This window comes from Macrotis lagotis, chromosome 2, assembly GCF_037893015.1.
Source record: "Macrotis lagotis isolate mMagLag1 chromosome 2, bilby.v1.9.chrom.fasta, whole genome shotgun sequence".
NCBI classification, from domain to species: Eukaryota; Metazoa; Chordata; class Mammalia; order Peramelemorphia; family Peramelidae; genus Macrotis; species Macrotis lagotis.
In genome coordinates this window covers 81,500,548-81,519,912 of record NC_133659.1, presented here as the reverse complement: position 1 = coordinate 81,519,912, position 19,365 = coordinate 81,500,548, and the positions used below count along the sequence as shown (strand labels likewise).

At 35.7% G+C, this 19,365-nt stretch overlaps 1 protein-coding gene across 3 annotated transcripts in view; it reads right to left on the bottom strand.

Moving 5' to 3' along the window:
* Positions 1 to 19,365, bottom strand: part of HMCN1 (hemicentin 1) — an 814,916-nt gene that overhangs the window by 29,578 nt on the left and 765,973 nt on the right. For all 3 annotated transcript variants that reach the window (XM_074222240.1, XM_074222238.1, XM_074222239.1), the window contains exons 94-100: positions 16,716 to 16,865; positions 16,112 to 16,249; positions 14,738 to 14,859; positions 12,555 to 12,792; positions 2,739 to 2,801; positions 2,082 to 2,201; positions 796 to 930 (exon numbers count right to left, since the gene is read on the bottom strand). In XM_074222240.1, coding sequence (XP_074078341.1) covers positions 796 to 930; positions 2,082 to 2,201; positions 2,739 to 2,801; positions 12,555 to 12,792; positions 14,738 to 14,859; positions 16,112 to 16,249; positions 16,716 to 16,865 — 966 coding nt within the window. The remainder of the gene's footprint in view (positions 1 to 795; positions 931 to 2,081; positions 2,202 to 2,738; positions 2,802 to 12,554; positions 12,793 to 14,737; positions 14,860 to 16,111; positions 16,250 to 16,715; positions 16,866 to 19,365) is intronic.

Here is a 19,365-nt window from a genome sequence, read left to right as displayed (position 1 = left end):
CCAAGTAAGATAGGATAATGGCTCATTGTTGTTTATTGGATCAACCATCCAAATCCATTAGTTTGTAGTTCAAGGTCTTTTATTATCTGATTTATCTTTATCTAACTCCAACATGACCTGTACCCTCTCTCTGTACTGATTGGTAGCTTTTCTGATCCTTATGCAAAAGCCCTCCAGTTCTGTCTACTAATTTATGAGTCTTTTACTGTTTCCAAATTCCATCTCATCAAAGAAATTTAGCTTCTACTTTGCTAAATTTCTATTGTATTTATCATCTTTGACATACAAGCTAGCACTTGGTTATATTCAGTCTTGCATTATTTTCTGGCTGTTTCATGGATGGATATTATATCTCCCTGATTAAACTGGGAGCACCAGGGTCCAAGTCTTCTGCTTCTTTTGTCCCTTGTACAACATAGGAAGTGTTTTATGAACTGGAAAAAAGGTTTGTGCCTTTATATTAGTGTGGTTAAAAATAATTTCACCTATTCTTAATTTCATCTTTAACAACTTTTACAATTCTGGGAAATAACTTAGGTAAAGGAAGCATTGCTTAAATGCTAATTATATTTTGCTGTATGCTTCTTCCCCTCTAAATAACAGGGTAAGATCTTATCAATACAGCTTATTTACTTGTATAGGGAGAATTTATGGAATCCTAAGGACATTAAAATTAGAAATGGAGTCAGTCCTATTTCATTCAAGGTATTTAGAGATAGATTCTTTGAAGTGAGGTAAAAAAAAAGCAGGTGGGTTTCTTTTTCAGTGTAGCATGCAAGAAAAAAGGATACAAACCCTGACAACTCATTCCATCAGTGGTTCTCCGAAAGCCAGTTCCACACCTGACTACACATCGATAGGAGCCAATGGTATTGTCACAGTCCTGACCTGCATGGCAGCTATAGCCACCCAAAGCACATTCATCGATATCTGCAACAAGATGTTTCAGTTTATTAGGGTGAGTTAATACTTAAGCTCAGAAAATATATTAAAGTTGAGAGATATGAGACTTTGACTAGATTGCTCTTAAGAAAAACATGTTTCAAAATTGAAAATGAACCTTTTTTTTGGTCGAGGCTGGTGAGCCAAATTGGAACAGGAATGATATAAAAAAGGTATTTAATTTTTCCCTTTTGAATATGGAAGGATGCCTTCCTTCTTCTGTCCTACCCTTTTTGCTTTCAGTCATCAAACTAGATTCTTCTCTGTGCTTTGGAGGAGATAATTTCTGGTTGCAGTTTTAGGTTGGTGGACACAGTTTGCTAGGAGTGCAATTCAGAGACCCCTAGCTAGAGTAAGAATAAACTTAAGAAGCCATCTTAATTTTATCAATGAGGGTCCTGAGGCTTTTGAGATTTAATGACGTTTCCATGATCACACAGCTAGTAAGTATCTGAGGTGGGATTTGCATCCAGTTCTTCTTGACTCTAAACCCAGAACTCTATTTTTAAGTTATGTTGCTTCTGAGGCTTCTTGAGATGTCAGTAACTGCAGAGCTAGTCCAACAACTAAAAAGATAGCTACTCCAAGAGGAAGTAAGCCTTGGCAAGCCCTGGTAGAAATGAGTCTCAGTCTCCTCTGAAAAGGAGGATTGCAGCATCATGGATTTAGAGTTATTAAAGGTTATCTTCATTTTACAGATGAAGAAACTGGAACTCAGAGAGGTAAAGTGATTTACCCAACCTAAGCATTAAGTGGTACACTTAAGAGGTGTATATATGTGTGTGTGTGTGTGTGTGTGTGTGTGTGTATACACATGTTGCATCAAACTCATATACTGTCCCAAAAGTCTTTGTGCTATTTTAAGTTGATTAAAGGTTTCTAAAGCTTAACACTGCACCAAGACTTTTAAGACATTCTCTGATTCCGAGCCTACTGCACCGATCTTTCCCACTAATGCTTTGTCAAAACTTAGAGCTCTTAATAATCATGAGTCATAATTATCACTTTGGGCAAAGTGGTCAGTACTTGAGGAGAAGCTGGGACCGACTGGAATATTTATCTTTTTGTTGTTGTTGTTGCTTTGGGAAAAATCTTTGTTGTTGTCGGAATGTCCCTGACAGTTGTATTTTTGTTATTACCTTGACAAGTTCTTCCATCAGCAGCTATAGTGAGACCTTGGGGGCAGGAGCAATAATAAGTTCCCACTGCATTATGACAGCTATGAGAACAGGGATTTCGAGCAGCACATTCATCTTCATCTGAAAGAAAAGACAAGTATATCTAAATGTGATTTTAAAATTGTATATTTAAGGGCTTTAGGGTCAAAATCTTGGGGGGAAAATTAAATATGATTTATCTTATCCTAACATATACAAGTTAGAAGTACTTACTAAAAATGTTTTTACCCTTTAACCCCCTCAAATGCTGTTCACAGATATCAGACTTACAGATCCAATTGTCCAAATCCTATGGCAACCATTCAATTAAAGAATAAATGTGTTGCATCAAAGCTTTCATTCTCCAAGAGCCTGCTTCCCAGATGCTTGGAAGCTCTGGCCTGAGGTTGTTCTGTGGTTCTTGATATATGGGCAGGTGGGTTAGCTTGGCTCATATCCTTTTCTAAGCCTTTGGCAGTTCTGAGGCTGGGTATGTAGGTGGTTAAGCTATTGCTATCACTTATATGACAACTGCCTTATCCTATCCAAAGTGTTTTCTATGTAACCACTCCAATTTGTCCTTGGAAACCAATGCTGGAGAAGTTTACCAGACAAATTTATGCTTGTTTTTTTACTTACCAGCACAGAAGGGTCCAGCTGAATCTAAGACAAATCCAGAAGGGCACTGATTGCTCCTGTCTCCTATCACGGAAGAAACCAAAATTTATTGGTGAGTGAAAATAAAAACATCTCCTTTTTTCCATTGTAACCTATACTGTAATAATGTTGCAACATAATATTTGAAAACAGTGGAAAATTTTCATGTTTTTGACCTAAATACAGTATGAACTATAATCCAGAGGTTGTTGACATGTTGTCACTAGCTGCAGATTTTTTGTTTAATTTGTTTACATGAAATCAAAGGAAAACTACAATGTTGAGGGGTAACTATAAAACAATCAAATGACTGTTAACATGCCAGACTGACCACAGAACAAAGTTCTCATTATCCTTGAAAACATTACTCAGAACTTTCCTCCTAATCGGAGTAATTTTTGTCAGGCAACCTTAAGAAGTTTATTGTAATACATAATTTCACTTTCAGAAAAACGGGGAATGTTAGAGCTAGATGTCAAAATGCCTTGATTTGGAGTTCAGCAAAACATGAGCAAAAAAAGATGAAGGGTGAAGTCACTTATTTAGGTAGTAAGTTGTAGAGATGGGATTTGAAGCCAAGTTCTCTGGTTTCAGATTTAGTAATTTTTTTTGTTATGTCATATATTTTAAATCTAGAGACTAAATGACTAGGAATAGGAGAATCGGATTGTAAACTGTGAAGGTTGAGACTCTTGAGTTCCCATAAAACTTTACTCTAGTCACCTCCTGCTTTCCCCTTTTCCCTCCCATATCCTTGCCTGTAATTTCTTCATCTCTGTCTACAGAAATAAATAGTCTCTTTCAAGGATCAGTTGAGCTACCATATCCTCTGAAAGTGATCTCTTTATTCTTATGTTTTAAATATCTTCTTTATCTCTATATCAAGGTATCTATTATTCATAATAATTTTTGTTCATGTAATATACCTTCATCCTTGTAGGTAGGGATTATATTATTTTTTCTTCTTTCTATTTTCCAAGTGCCTGCCATAGTGCTTCACATGTTAGTGAATTAAGAATAAGAACTGAAAATGGTACATATGGGATGCAGTTAAGTATTTGATATTATGGACTCCAAGGGTTCAGGAGGTTCAAGAATATAGTCCATTCACAAGTCAACAATACCCCAATAGTTAAGTCCTCCAGAGTGGCTATGGGCATGCATGGTCACTACTGCCATCTCTTGGAAGGGAGGATAACTCTTACTTCCCTAAGCACAAGGCTAGGGCTTTTATTTCATCTTATCTTCTCTTTGTCTGCTTATTTTAGAAATTTGGAAAGGATGGCTAAAGGAATTAGTTCTAAAAATAGCAAACTTGCCTTACATGAGTATTTTACATTTGCAAAAGACAAAATATATGCTGGTCAAGTCCTAAAAAACAATATTATTTTAAGCTATAGTTTTAGTGTTTGTAAACTTGTTCTTTGCTTAGAGATTTTTAGTTTAAAGAATATATTTGGTCTGTAAAACTCTCACATATATACTGTACACAAATGCATACAACACATACACTTTTGTGAAATATAGAATATATTCAATGAAGATTCTCTTACATGACAGTTTTGAGATATTGAACATTTGATCCACAAATTCTGTATTAATTCCAAATAGTTCTCAATTAAGAAATCCCCATAAATAAGAAATGTTAATGTATCAGAAATTTAGAACTATTTAAAATAGTTGCAATGCTGTAATCATTTTTCTACAGCAAACAGGTGTCTTAGTGAACTAGGTTAGGAAAGATAGATGATTAAAAAGAATATTGCCTGCATAGGTCTAGAAGAGACTTTAGAGATCATTTGAGCCAGACTTCTCTATAGAAACAAGAAAGTTGTTCAATATTGGAGATTTTACCTCAATATGGAGAATATAGGGCATAGATCTGAGTGATTGAAATAATTAAAACATAAAAATCAAACCCATTAAAAATTTAAGGGCATTCTGATTACTTACCCTACATAAAGAAAAAAACCTAGCAAATTTTTTTTAATGAAATTTGTGAAAGCAGTATCATAAGACAAAATTTTGGGCTTCCATGTTCATTATTAATAACAGAATAAAATCCCTAGTCCCAAAGGACTCCCTTATTTTATTTAAGTTATTGAGAGTAATATGAAGAATTGTCTTCATTGAAGTACCCCAGAAGTCTCTCCTTGGCCTGGGTTGTTTGATAGTTTTATCATAAACTTGAAAAAAGTGGATAGATGGTTTACTCATTAGATTTACAGAAGATACAAAGTTAGAGATAGTTAACATCCTGGGTGCCAGAGTAAGAATACAAAAGATCTTGATAGGCTTCAACATGGTTTATATGGAAATAGCCTTTGAATGACTTAACATGTAAAATGGGTAATCTATTGCTTTCTCAAAGGGTGGGGATGAGGCAGGAGGGAGAGCATCTGAAACTCAAAATTTAAAAATGAATGTCAAAAAAATCAGTCTAAAAATCAGTCTGTATTTATTTAGATGAAATTCAGTAAGGGGTAAATATAAAGTTTTATACTTAGCTACACAAATCACAAATAAATGATAGGGTAGCTACAAATAGATTATAAGAGATACTGAGAAGGAGCTAGGGATTTTGGTGGAGTGAACACTCAATATATTGAGTCAGCATTATGATGTGGCAGTCAAAAAGGATAATTTAGTCTTAGACTGTGTCAGGAGAAGCATAGGTTTCCAGGAGGGAGTATAAGATTAGGAGGGGGTGGGGGAGTGATAATCCCACTGTATTCTGCTCAGGTCAGACCTTAGCTTTCATACTATATTTAGTTCTGGCCACTGTGATTTAAGGACACTGATACACTGGAGTATCCAGAGGATGCTATAGCATCCTAGCTGCTTAAGAGTCTGGAGTTCATGATATATGAGAACAGATTGAAGGAAGTGAGCATATTTATTATTTAGTGGAAGAAAGACAAGGAGGGGATGGTAGCTGTGCTCAAGTATTTGAAGGGCTGTCATGTGGAAGAGGGATCAGATTTATTCTCTTTGGCTTTTATGGACTGAACTAGAAGCAATGAGTGGAAGTTGCAAAGATACCAAATTACTTTTGTTGTTAGGAGAAACTCCCTAAAAACTGGAGCTATCCCACAGCAGAAGTGGTGAGATCTCCTTCCCTGGAAGTCTTTCAGCAGAGTGTGGGTGACCATTTGTCAGGTACATTCCAGGGTGGGGGGGGATTACCTCAGCAGGTGGTTGGACTAGTCTTTCCAACTCTCCCTTTCTCTATTTACTTCTACCTTTGTCCCTTCAATGACTATCACAGTACTGGACACATAGTAGGTGATAATGAATGAACCTTTGTGGCTTGATTGATTGATGGGCTACCTCACCTCATCTGACAACATAATACTATAACAGAAAAGTTTTGTTAACTAAGGCAAGAAAATTTGGATAAGAAAAACAAAACTTGAAGCAGTAGATGTGTATGTTAGACGTGAGGGAATGTTCTGACAAAAACGGTTATTAAGCAGTGAAACAGGTTAGTGGGCCCAGTTATATGTTTCAACATATTGATTAGATGCTTAGTAATAATATTAGTCACTGTGTTAAGCACTAATGATATAAAGTCAAAACTATGACAGTCACTGCCCTCAAGGAACTTTCATTCTCTTAGAGAATACAAATGGTACATATCTAAATAAGTAAGAGAGACTACTTAAAACAGAATCAGGAAACATCATAGGTAGTAACCCCTCTTAATTCCCCTATTTATCCTGTTCAGAGCTTGCTTTGTTTATCTTTTGCTTGCAAGTTGTCTCTCCCATTAGATTGTGAGCTTCTTCAGAGTAGGGACTGTGATTTTACCTTTTTTGGATCACCAGGGTCTGACACCTAGTAGGTGCTTAATAATTGTTTATTGACTAATTTGAAACAGTAGGGATTCTAAAAGACAGAACACTTATACTATGTTAGGCTCTTTGTTATTTGGTAGGGATGCAAATTCCCTGACCTCAAGGAAGCTGGTATTTGAATGGAAGAGTTAACATATACAAATTTGCAAGATATGTGTTTGTGTGTGTGTGTGTGTGTTTGTTTTATATATATATATATATATATATATATATATATATATATGCATGTATATATTATATATGTTCATGTATATATAGATATATTTCCACATCTATATAGCTCTATGTGTTTTATACACACACACACACACATACACACACACACACACACACACACACACACACACACACATATATATATATATGTATTAAATAGAAGTAATCTCAGAAAGAAGGCACTACTGGTGAGCCTATGTGATCAGGAAAGGCAAGAACAAGGTAGAATTTGAGATGCCTTTAAAACAAGCCCAGGGAATCTAGGAGAAAGAGGGGAGGAGAGAAAGAACATTCTAAGCATGGGAATAGCCAGTGAAAAACTATGTGGTCTGATGATGGAGTGTCTTGGAAGGGGAGTGCCATACCATATGTGACAGGGAGTAAATTGCAAAAATACTGGAAAAACAAGAAGGGGCCAAGTTGTAAATCCAGAGGTTAGGCATCAATGTGTTTGCAATAAATTAGTATTATCATTTTTTAAAATCATAAAACTTTCAGAGAATGAACAAAGAAGTCACTTAGAAAAGATACCAATTATGTTTTTAAAAAGTGACCCAAAAGAAGAGAGACAATGCGCTACATTTCTATTTAGGTGTACACTTGGGTCCCCTACAGTAGTACCTCTCATTTCGAAAGAATTTTATTGTCAAGAAGCATTTCACAACTCCTTGAGAAAACTATTAATGTTCCCATTCTCAAAGGAGAAAACTAAGGCTAGAGAGGTTATGTGGCTTCACCAAGATCACCTAACCTGCAAGTGTTAGAGCCAGGATTCAGTAGTCCTTGCTCCAAGAACAGTGATTTTATACAATACCATCTAGCCTTTTGGGGATGTAGAACTTCTCTTATTTTTATGTGTTTTTTTTATTTTTATTTTTTTTGTTTTTGCATGCAATGGGGTGAAGTCATTGGTCTAAGGTCACACAGCTAAGTATGTCTGAGGTTGCATTTGAACTCTTGTCCTCCTGACTCCAAGGCCAGTGCTCTATCCACTGCACCACCTAGCTGCCCATATTTTTTAATGGCTTTTGTTGTTGTTTCGGCCAAGGGCTAACTAACGTAGTTAAACTTTCAATTTTTCCTCTTCTCCAGTGGTGATATAGCAGGGCTGGGACAGCACCTAGGACACAGGTACACACAGACTTAATAATGAGTCTGTTGAATGAAGAAGTGGTTGGAAACTATTAAGATTAGCTGTTCAAAATATGCTTTACTCATATGTATTTCTTTTTGAAAATAGGTGATAGAAAGTTGTTTTATTTTTTAATTGTCCTAAAGGGGCTGCTAGATAGCGCAATGTGTAAAGCATTGGACCGGGAAGACTCATCTTCCTGAGGTCAAATCTGAACTCACTTAGTTGTGTGATCTTGGGCAAGTCACTTACTCCTTTTCACTTCAGTTCCTCATCTGTAAAATGAGCTGGAGAAGGAAATGGTAAACTACTATAATGTCTTTGCCAAGAAACTCCACAGGGGTCAAATACAACTGAAAAATAACAAAACAACAAAATGGCCTGAAAGCTTCAAAGAAAAAGCAGAGAACATTGGTAAATATTCCCCATTATGTTTAAAAACGATGATTTACCCAATCAAAACACAGAGACACAAAAAGAAGAGAAAATGAATTGGAAAGTGACAAATGGAATCAGAATATTTCTGATTTGTGCCACACTCTCTCTGATCAGAAAAGAAAAAGAATCAATGTGGAAGGAAATCCTTTTTTTTGGGGGGGAGTTATGTTTCAGTTTAAGTACTAATTATGCTGATAAAAGCCAGAGAGACAAGTTTTGGTTGTCATGCTATTACATGATTTGTGTTACTTTAGCTAATTTAAAGAAAGGCTTTGATTTTTCACAGAGCTGACTGTAAGACAGGCTGTGAAACTTTGCAGTGCAATTAGGAGCCAGGACATGCTCATTGGGCATAGATATGATCACAGACAGCCTGGCCAAGAGAAGCAGTTTCACTGAGAATATTTAAAAAAAATCTTTTTAGAGAGAGTATATTTAGAGAGATAGATGGTACTTAAGTAGGATGAAAGTTGGGTAGAATTAGAATGTTACTAGCTGTCAGAGCCTTAGTCCAAAAACTCTTCTCCCTTTTAGGAAACTGGCACTAGATGAGCCATTCCCACACTGTTCTTATTTTGAGCCTTCAGAGAGCCAACTGTTCCAATTACTTTCACGAAGAAAACATACATGTGCACAATGAGTGTGGGTCAGAACAAATGAGGCCAACCTCCGTTGCCAATTTATCTCCCAAGTGTCTGTGCATGCCAGCTGTGCTGCCGGATATCTGCTGGGATGCTTTCTGAAGAAGCAAGAAGAACATAGCCAGAAAAAAGACGATGTGGATCATTTTAACTTGTGGGCTTATAGCTCAAAACTAGAAATCGTGTAAACATTTATTATATATATAAAATAGCATCATGGAATCCTTGAAGAGATTTCAGAAACCCACAGAAAATATGGAAAGCTAATTGTTGTGCTTCTTCTAAAAGCAAAGGAAACCCCCAGAGAGAGAAACATTAAAGTACCACATGTCATAAAAGAACACAGAGATGAATTGCAAAGAACTATATTTGCAAAAGGAAAGTAGTCTAAAAAAATAACTATTTTAAATAATTCCAGGCACAGGGAATGATGTTCAAATCTCATGATTCTTGTTCCTTTGATATTTGTGATTTGTTCAGAATTTGACCCTATATATCAAAAACATAACTATTTTACATGGATTCTGAAAGGTACATTTTCTTTCGCAAATATTTAATTAAAACTTTTCTTTTTCTTTTTTTTAAATATCCCAGATTGTAGAAAAGTATTGTAGTTTATTTGTCTCACTGCATGTATGGGTGAATACTAAATAAGATGACAAATTATTATTATTATTATTATTATTATTATTAAATTATTAAAAACACTGGAGAAAATCTGACATCGCTCATTCATGCATTCTAGTAAATATATAAGCCTCTTCTGGGACTTACTGTCCAGCACTGTAGAGGTGCTGGGGGAGAATCAAAGTTTAGATAAGATATAGTCAATCTTTGCATTCATTGAGTTTGTAACATAGTAGTAAGATAAGACACAAAGAATACCCAACACTGCATGATAAGTGAAATGGAGAGATGCAAAATAAAGGGCTATGTGAGGATAAAGGAAGAGGGTCATTGATTGGGAGGTCAGGGAAAGAGAGAGATATTTACATTGAATTTTTAGGGATGAGTAGGATTTTAGCTGGTAAAGATGGGGAAAGAGAAAATCCTAGGCAGAAAAAAACCCCAGCATAAGTAATATGGAAAGAAGAATGCTCATGGAATTTACAGCAAAGACAAATACAATTTGATTGGAATGGGGGGGTAGCAATATGAAATACAGCTGGAAATGTAGGATGGGGCTTTGAATACCAGGAAAAGGACTCGAAAATTTTCTTCCCCCCCAAGTGCCTGAAGATATTTAAATATCTTCACATATTTTTTGATAGTTTTAATTCATTTCGGGGGGGGGACCTCTCAAAATCAGCCTTTTCCTCTTCCCAAATTAAGCTTTTCTTGTAACAAAGAAATCACTTAAGCATATATATATATATATATATATATATATATATATATATATATGTGTGTGTGTGTGTGTGTGTGTATCCATATATCTATATAAACAGAGAGAGAGAGAGAGAGAGAGAGAGAGAGAGAGAGAGAGAGAGAGGAGAAAAGTCATACTATACATATATATTTGATACAGTGACTGCATTTGACATTGTAAACAATATTCCATCACAGGAGTACCATATCTCTGTGCTGCAGGTAAATATTTTCCTTAGCTGCTCTACGTTCTTCATTCATTTTCTCCCATTATTCAGTGTAAGTAATCTTTTCATTTACATTTGTTGCTTTTTTAAAAATTTGTCTATTTTGCTCTAAATCAGTTTATAAAAGCTTATGTATTTTGAATATGAAAATGATGTAAAATCAGAAGACATTAGTACAAATTTTTAGAAAAGATGAATTTACAGACTGCTTGATTTCTTATATTGACATAGAGATTTTTAAGAAAGTTTTCCAGTTTTAAAAATTGTAGGCATTTTATTATATTGTTGATCTTCAATTTCTTTTTGATTCTTCTGGACAATTTTATTTTTATTAGGTTGATTTATTAATGGGAAGTGGATTGGTAGATTCACAGAATGGAGGCAATCTGGTTTAGCAAAAAGATTTGGATTCAGGAACCTAGCTTTGAGTCCTTGGTACCTCAGTTTGTTAATTTGCAAAATGAAAAGGGATTGGAATAGACGACCTTTAAGATTCCTCTTAGTTCTAAGTTAAATTATCTTAGTGGGAAGATTTGCTGAGAGATTACTGGAAGATTATAAATGGCTAGTAATGAAGACTGCAAGGATGGTGACAGTGGGGAGAAAGAAAGCGGGACAAATTGAAAAGATTATTAAATAGATAAAATTTAGAGGATTTGGTAAGTGATTAGATTTGAAAGGGGAGAAAGAGACAACAGTAAAAAAATACTTCCAAGTCATGGAACATGAGAAACTTTCAGTGGTGATGCTATTAAATGTATAATTAAAAGCGGGTCAATTTTGGAATTGACTACATTGAGTTTGAGGTATTTATGAAACCCTAAAGTGAAGTTGTATAATAGGCAAGTTGTAGTTTCATAGTTCAGAAAAAAAGACACGGACTAGAGATTTTGATTAGGGAATTATTTGCATGTAGTGAATAGTCAAAGTCACAGTCACTGAAGTGAATGAGAGGGTACAGTGAGAAGAGAAGACCTTGGGGAATATTCAAGTTAAGAGAATAGGAAGAGGATAAACAGTCAGAAACAGAAAAGTAGAGAAGTGACCTCATAACTGAATCACAAGATCATAGGTAACTTTTGTTTTGTTTTGTTTTTATTTTTGCAAGGCAGTGGGGTTAAGTGACTTGCCACAGGTCACACAGGTAGGTAATTATTAAGTGTCTAAGGTTGGATTTGAACTCAGATCCTCCTGACTCCAGGGCTAGTGCTCTATCCACTGCAATATCTAGCTGCCCCTGGTAATTTTTGAAGAACCAATTTCAGTAGAATGGTGAGAAAAAAGAATATATTGCAAGGGTTGAGGAAAGAGTGAACTGATTGGACATATGCAAGTTTTTTGGCGAGTTTATCAGGGAAGAGTGGCAGAGAAATGTGATGATAGTTGGATTAGTTCAATAGTTGAGTCCTACAGGTAGAGGACCTATTCTTTTGTGAACACAGTGAAGGAGAGAAGATAATTTTGAAATTCTGAGGATTAGAGAAAAGGGCCACTTAGTCCATTTTCATTTACTATGGTGGAGGGAGTAGCATGCCAACTTGGAGGTGAAATGAAAGGTTTTGTGGGGGATGAAAGAGGCAGCTGAGTAAAGGAGAAAGCTCATTAAGGAATAATGAAAACACATTGAAACATAGTCAGAAATACAACATGTCAAGATCCTTCCCAAAAAGAGTAATATTTTTAAAACTATATTTTAAAAAAAGGGTTCTGCCAGATTATCTCTACAATCCTTTTCAAGCTCTACCACTCTATAATTCATTAATACTAAGTGCATGCAGTGAAAGTGTCATATAACAAATTTAGGATGAGTGTGATTTTGTCTCTTAATATTCTCACATTATAAAAATGGATTCCCCTGAGTTTTTCCCCCCCTTTTAGTAAGGACCCTGTGCTTTAAGTATGGAAATCTTTAAAATTACCTTTAGAGATTGAAGCATGGATTTTGAAACCCAGAGTTTCTTCTAATTGGTTGTAATCAGATGCAATGGATGAGGCATGGAGGGTTTCTACTAAGAATGGCATTCTTCCCAGAGCCCGATCATAGGAGATTGTGTGATTCCAAGTATATGGGACGCTAACACCATCAACAGTGAAAAGTCGAGTGGAATATGCATATAGCTGTCCAGGACCTGTTTGAATGTAGTCTTCTGTATAATCCTAAAATGAACAATATGTATTTGAATGTTAATAACTAAAAATTCACAGTATTTCTTCTCTATGAAGAATACTTCAAAAAGCAAAATTTTAAAAATGCTTTATTATTTGAAAACTGTATAATTCTAAAACAAATGTGATGGTATAGCCCCTCATATAATATTCATAATGGTTTGATAAGACCACTGCTAGAACTGTAGTTTGGTGGGATAGGGAGCTGGCATTGGAGTCAAGCATATCTAGGTTTAAGTCCTGCCTCCCCCACATACTGCCTGCATGACCTTGGGAAAAGTATTTAACACTTTAGTGCCCCTAGATAAATAGAGAAGATGCATGTATGCTTTTTGAGCTCATTTCCTCATTGATCATATCCTATTTTAGTAAGATTGCATGTCCTTTTCCCCAGCCCTGCCAAAAGCTCTACATTAAATCAAAATTTAGCAAAAGAATTGAGGTCAAAATCACAAGAAAGGACAAAAACTTAAAGATAATAATGCCAACCTTTAAAATTTCTAATGAGTTACTTTTATGTATATATGTTGCTAACTTATCCAATATAACTTCAGTGATTTAATTGAATAGATCTTGATGGATCAGGCCAACAAATCACCAGAGGGTATTCTAGACCTCTTCTCTAAGGTTCTTCTTGTTCTTTGATTTTTTTTAAACTTGTTGATCTAGACTTATTAGATTGGCCTCTTCTCCAAGGGGGAGGGCAGAAATACTGATGACTTACTGACCCCAGAGGAATTCTAATAACCCTGAATAGTTCTCTAGACTAGGCAGACTAGTTCCTGGATCATGTGCATTTTTTAGAACCAGATCAAGACTCTGACCTGAGTCACTAAGAAACTATCCAATGCAGGTTTACTCCACTTTGTGCCAGCCCTGAAGCATTCTGAGGGTAAATTTCTGCCTGCTCTTTTTGTTTGAAGAGCTGCAAGACTTTCTCATTGATGACCAGTGCCATGACCTTGACTGGTGACTTGGTTATTATCCATGATGGCATTCATCTTCATCTATAAGCTTGACTTGACCAGAAGTGAGGCAGGAGCACTCTTCTCCTGAGGACCTCTTCCTCCCTGAGTGTTAACTAGTAATTTGTACTCTAATAATAAATCTTGTAGTTAGATTAAAAGTGGGTATGGTTTTCTGAGATTCAGAACTAGACTATGATTACCAAATAAATTATCCCCAACTGCCTACTGGACATCTTAAACCTAACTTCTTTCCAAAATAAAGTCATTATCTCCTCTCCCACACTCTTTCCTTTTACTAATTTCCCCTATTATTATCCATAACCCTTCATTCTTTCCCACATTCCATATTCAATCAGTTGTCTTGATCTCTCATTTCTACTTTTGTAATATCTCTTCTATACTCCTTTTTCTATCCTCTCATAAGCCTATCACCAGCTTAGCCTACATCGTCTCATATATGGACTTAACTAATAATCTTTTGGTTGATTTTCTTGCCAAGAGTATCTTCCCCACTCCATCCTCAAGCTATCAAATTGATAATCTTAAAGATCTAACCATGTCACTTCCTCTCCACCTCCTAGCTTCCTTCAAATCTCACTGAAATCCTATCTTCTGTAAGAAACTTTTCTCAGTCCTTAATCTTAGAGCCTTAATACATGTGAGACTATTCTCATTCTCTACCTTGTTTGTGGGTTCTCTTTTGTATCAAACTATGAGCTACTTGACACAGGGACTATTTTTGGCATTCTTTCTATTTCCAGCTTGTGGCACAGTATCTGTCACATAATTTATGATTAATAACTGTTGTCTAAGTGGCTGAAGTGATTATGAGCAATGAACTTAACACGGCAATGAGCCTCATCTGTATTGGGAGAAAGGCTTTCCTTCCTTATCTGGAATTCCCTATACCATTGAAATCAGAAGGAGATTTGAAAAAAATAGATCAATTTTCATTATTAGTATTTTACCTTTACAGTAACATCTGCAGGTGACTGAAGCTGTAGGACATAACCACTCACTACAATATCCAGCAACAAAGTTCCATCTGAATCCAAACCACGAGCAATGTGAGTCATCCGCAAAATTTCTCCTGGGAATTTCAATGCATTCATTTTAATGGATGAAAAGAACCATGATTTATGAAACCACTTAGGAAATTTTTCCCTGTCTTCAAGTTCTGCATATTTTAATTTACCCTTTTTTAAACAGATCAGATATGGGAATTAAATTAGAGTTTAGCTTAGAAATTGCAGTCTTCTAGTTAACCAGAGCAGAATGTTGCTGATTAAAACTTAATTAACATATACTCATGAAAAAAACAACTTTTTTCATATTGTTACAAAAAAGATCACAAATATTTAGTCCTATGAGCAGGGATTAATTGCCTTCACAAAAGAAGCCACAAATGTCTTCATGATTCCAGGTCTCTAAGCAGAGATAATTGGGATCAGGAAGCCATAATAACAGTTCACGTTTATATAATGGAGGGTTTTTATCAGTTCTGACAAGAAGTCATATGTGATTTTCCCATCATAACACAATTGGTAAATGTCAAGATCTATCCTTTCTTTGCATCAAACCAGTTTTAGAGTTAGTAACAGCAAGCCAAACTGATTACAACTACATAGCCACAGGATGGAAAGATTTTATCTGAAAAACTACCTGAATTCTTACTATGAAGATCACTATTATTTATACACCAATTTTTAGACTTGGAATAAAAGTATAGGCAGTTATTATAGTCAGGGGGATCCTGATATGGGAGCCTATTTGCACATTTTTGCAATAGGTAGACCTGTGTCCCATACTATTAACCATCCTGGAATCTTTAGAAGTATTAAAGATAGTATGTTTATGCAACGGCACCTTAAAGTGTCTGTTGAATTGAATCAAATTATTTCTTTCTTTCTACCTCTTTGACAAAGAACTGCAATTATGTGTGTCATTATAACTATGGTCAAATCCATAGGAAATAAACCTATTATTGAAGTACTTATTATAAATTGAATCAAGTTGTCTTTCCATCTGAGTATTAATACTCACTCTGACAACTTATGGCTACATCAGTTCAGCAGACATTTGTTAATTCAAATTCCATGCATATATTAAAAGGACAAAAACAATATCAGTTAGGAACAGTGGGTTTCATATAGATCTAGCTTCAATACAATCCTCATAGGAAACAAGACACTTTTTATATATTTCTTATGATGAAATAGAATCGATCACTTTGACATTGCAATTAGTAATACTGCAATTATAGCAAATTTTACTGAGGTACCCAATCTTAATTCACTCATGAATATCATATATTAATATGTTTGAGTTCAGTTGTCACTAACCAGTTGCAAATTCCACTTGTGTTTCTCTTTTGAATACTGCATTAGTTAGTGTAAAACCATTGACAGCTTCTCCTATTTCTTTTGCTGTTGTCCAGTAAATGGGATTCAGGATAGAAACTATCTTCCTCATTGCCGGGCCTTAGGAAATAAAATATGTGTGAAAAATAAGTCAAATGTTAGGTCTTATTTTTTCAGTGCTATAATTCAAGGCTATGAATCACTTGGAACTGGAATTGCTAACTAATTGCAAATTGTGTTTCTTTTTTGAAGACTGCAGTAGTGAGAATATCCTCACTGGCCAGGAATTAATGTGTAATATATTGATTAAAAGTCAGCTGAAGGAACTAATATGGACCTGAAATTCTGTGTAGACCAGAGAGTCATTTTGAAAACTTTGACACTTCAGGGGAATTTCTTAAGAAAATAATTTAATATACCATGAAGTATGCCTGAAAACGTATAAATAAATAAAACCAATTTTCCAGTCCTGGTGTAGGGCAGGAATAATCTTAATGAAATCAAGCAGGGTTCAAAAAGTGCTCTGGAGCAAATTTTCCAATGTTTTTAGAATCTATTTTCAATTTGAAGGAGGAAAGAAACTTACCAAGGCTGCGAGGGACATTGGTAATTTTGGCTTGTATTACTCTTGTGTCAGAGTGAGGGCTATCTATCACTGTGGCATTGAGGAAAGCAATTCCAAATTCAACATCATTAATATTTCCAATAACACTTCCTCTGGCCTGCTGGGGCCCACCTGTTGGGGGGAAGGAGTTGAAGAAAAACATCCAAAGAAGAGAAAACAATTGCATCAATAGTGTGGAAGAAAAGAAGTATATTATTTTATTTTTTTTACAGGAACAAGCATTCTAGAGAGGCAGATACAGAAATGGCTTTGGAGAAAAGAAGATCCAAGTTCAAGTACCACCACTGTCAAGATACTGTGTCACTATGGGCACTTTTAACCTCTTGGTGACCCAAACAGCTTTCCAGTTGTTTTGGATGGGTGAAAGGAATTTCCTTCCTGGGAGCTCCCTACACTGATGAAATAATAGGTCTTTAACTAACACACACACACACACACACACACACACACACACAATCATATCAGAGTTTGAGAAATGTCCAAGCATCTTAAAACAAGATCTCTTATTATAGAGAAACCTGGAGGATACCCTTAGGAATTCTTTCTCATTTAACATTTTATAATTTAAAAGATACATTATGTCCTGGTCTTGGGGTGACAATTAAGAGTATGGTAGAGCATCTGATCACTCAAATAGAAAAGAGGGTTTCTTAACATAGTTAAGTCCTAAATTTTACTACATGTTACTTGTAACAGGGCAGTAATCACACTGGGACATAGAAAAGAATTTGGGCATTTAAGGATGACTGAATTAACAATGGTGGAAGCTGTAGTTATATCAGAGGATTTGTAGGAAGAAATATTTATTCTGGAGGGATTTGGAAGCTGGGTATGGGGTGCTCTTTTAAATATTTGAGAAACTTTTTTTTAGGTTTTTGCAAGGCAAATGGGGTTAAGTGGCTTGCCCAAGGCCACACAGCTAGGTAATTATTAAGTATCTGAGACTGAATTTGAACCCAGGTGCTCCTGACTCCAGGTCTGGTGCTTTATCCACTGTGCTACCTAGCTGCCCCAAATATTTGAGAAACTTTTATGATGAATAATATAGTGGAAATAATATTTTAAAAAACAGATTTAGGCTTAAAGTAAGGAAAAGCTGATCCATTTTTGGTCACTGAACACAAGTGGCTCTGGAGGAGAAAGGTAGCTGGTGACTTTGCAGAGCATTCACTAACTTAACCCAATTCACTTCCATGTCATGGTATCACATTTTTGATGTCATAGTCCTCTTCAAGAACAAAGAATTAACAAAAACTTGTGTGAATAGTAGGTGCTCCCCACTACTATCCAATTAGGCAATACAATTCCCTCTTTTCTTCCCCTCCCTTCCTTTTTCTCTCAATGCACCAACAATAGGTCCCAGGCCAATCCCTCTTGGTCATTATTTGGTCCTGATTGACTCAGAGTCAATGTAAATAACAAATGTTTCTGTTTTGCTGGAAAACCTCCCTCTGGGATGGTCTTCCCTCCTAGATTTATTTTCTTCTTCTTCTTTTTTTTTTTTTTTTGGACTAGGTAAAAGATCACTGAATGGGTATTGCCTCAGTCAAACTCAGACCTGTTAAAGACCTTGGCTTAAAAAGGTCTAAGTCTCTTTTTGTATCCAGGACCTTCTCTAATCATAATGATCCATATTTAGTCACTGAATCCAGGTGGCTCTGGAGGAGAAAGTGAGATTGGTGATTTTGCACAGTCTTTCCTCATTTAAATTCAGTTTACTTACATGTCTGACCTGATGTCATGTTCTCTTTGAGTACTAAGGACAAAACAAGAAGGAAAATCTTCCTAACTAGATTGTTTTTAGTTTTTTTTTTTTTTGCAAGTCAATGGGGTTCAGTTGGTTTGCCCAAGGCCACACAGGTAATTATTAAGTGTCTGAGGCCAGATTTGAACTCAGGTACTCCTGACTTCAGGGCCAGTATCCACTGAACCACCTAGCTGCCCCCCTAACTTTAGATTTTAAAGTCAAAGGGGATCCCTTGGGAGAAAAGGAGTAGCTTTTCTCTCACTAGGGACCTTCAAGAAAAGACTGTAACTATTGGTTGGGCATCATAGAATCAGAGTTTTAGAATTGCAGGATATCTCAGTGGTCATAAAGTCCAAATTGTACCAGAAAAAAGAATCCCTTTTTATAGCATATTTGACATTTATATAGATTACATTCAAATTAGCAAAATGCTTTTCTTATATTATGTTATTTAAGGCTTTTAGGTAACAGAATAGAGATGAAGAAACAGAGTCCCAGAGAACTTAAATGATTTGTCCAAGTTCATGGAGCTAGTTAAGTGGCAGAACTGAGCTTTCAATCCAAATTATCTAATTCCAAATCCCATGTTCTTTCCATTATACTCGAGTTCTTTTAAATAATTACATTTTATTCTTAATACATAGAAATTATTTACATGGATTTGTCTGTTACTAAACTATACTTCCCTTGAAATCCCGCGTGCATGGGCAGCTAGGTGGTACAGTGGATAGAGCAATGGCCTTGGAGTCAGGAGAACCTGAGTTCAAATTTGACTTCAGATATTTAATAATTGCCTAACTGTATGACTGTGGGCAAGTCATGCAACCCCATTGCCTTTCAAAAAACAAAAAACAGCCAAATAAA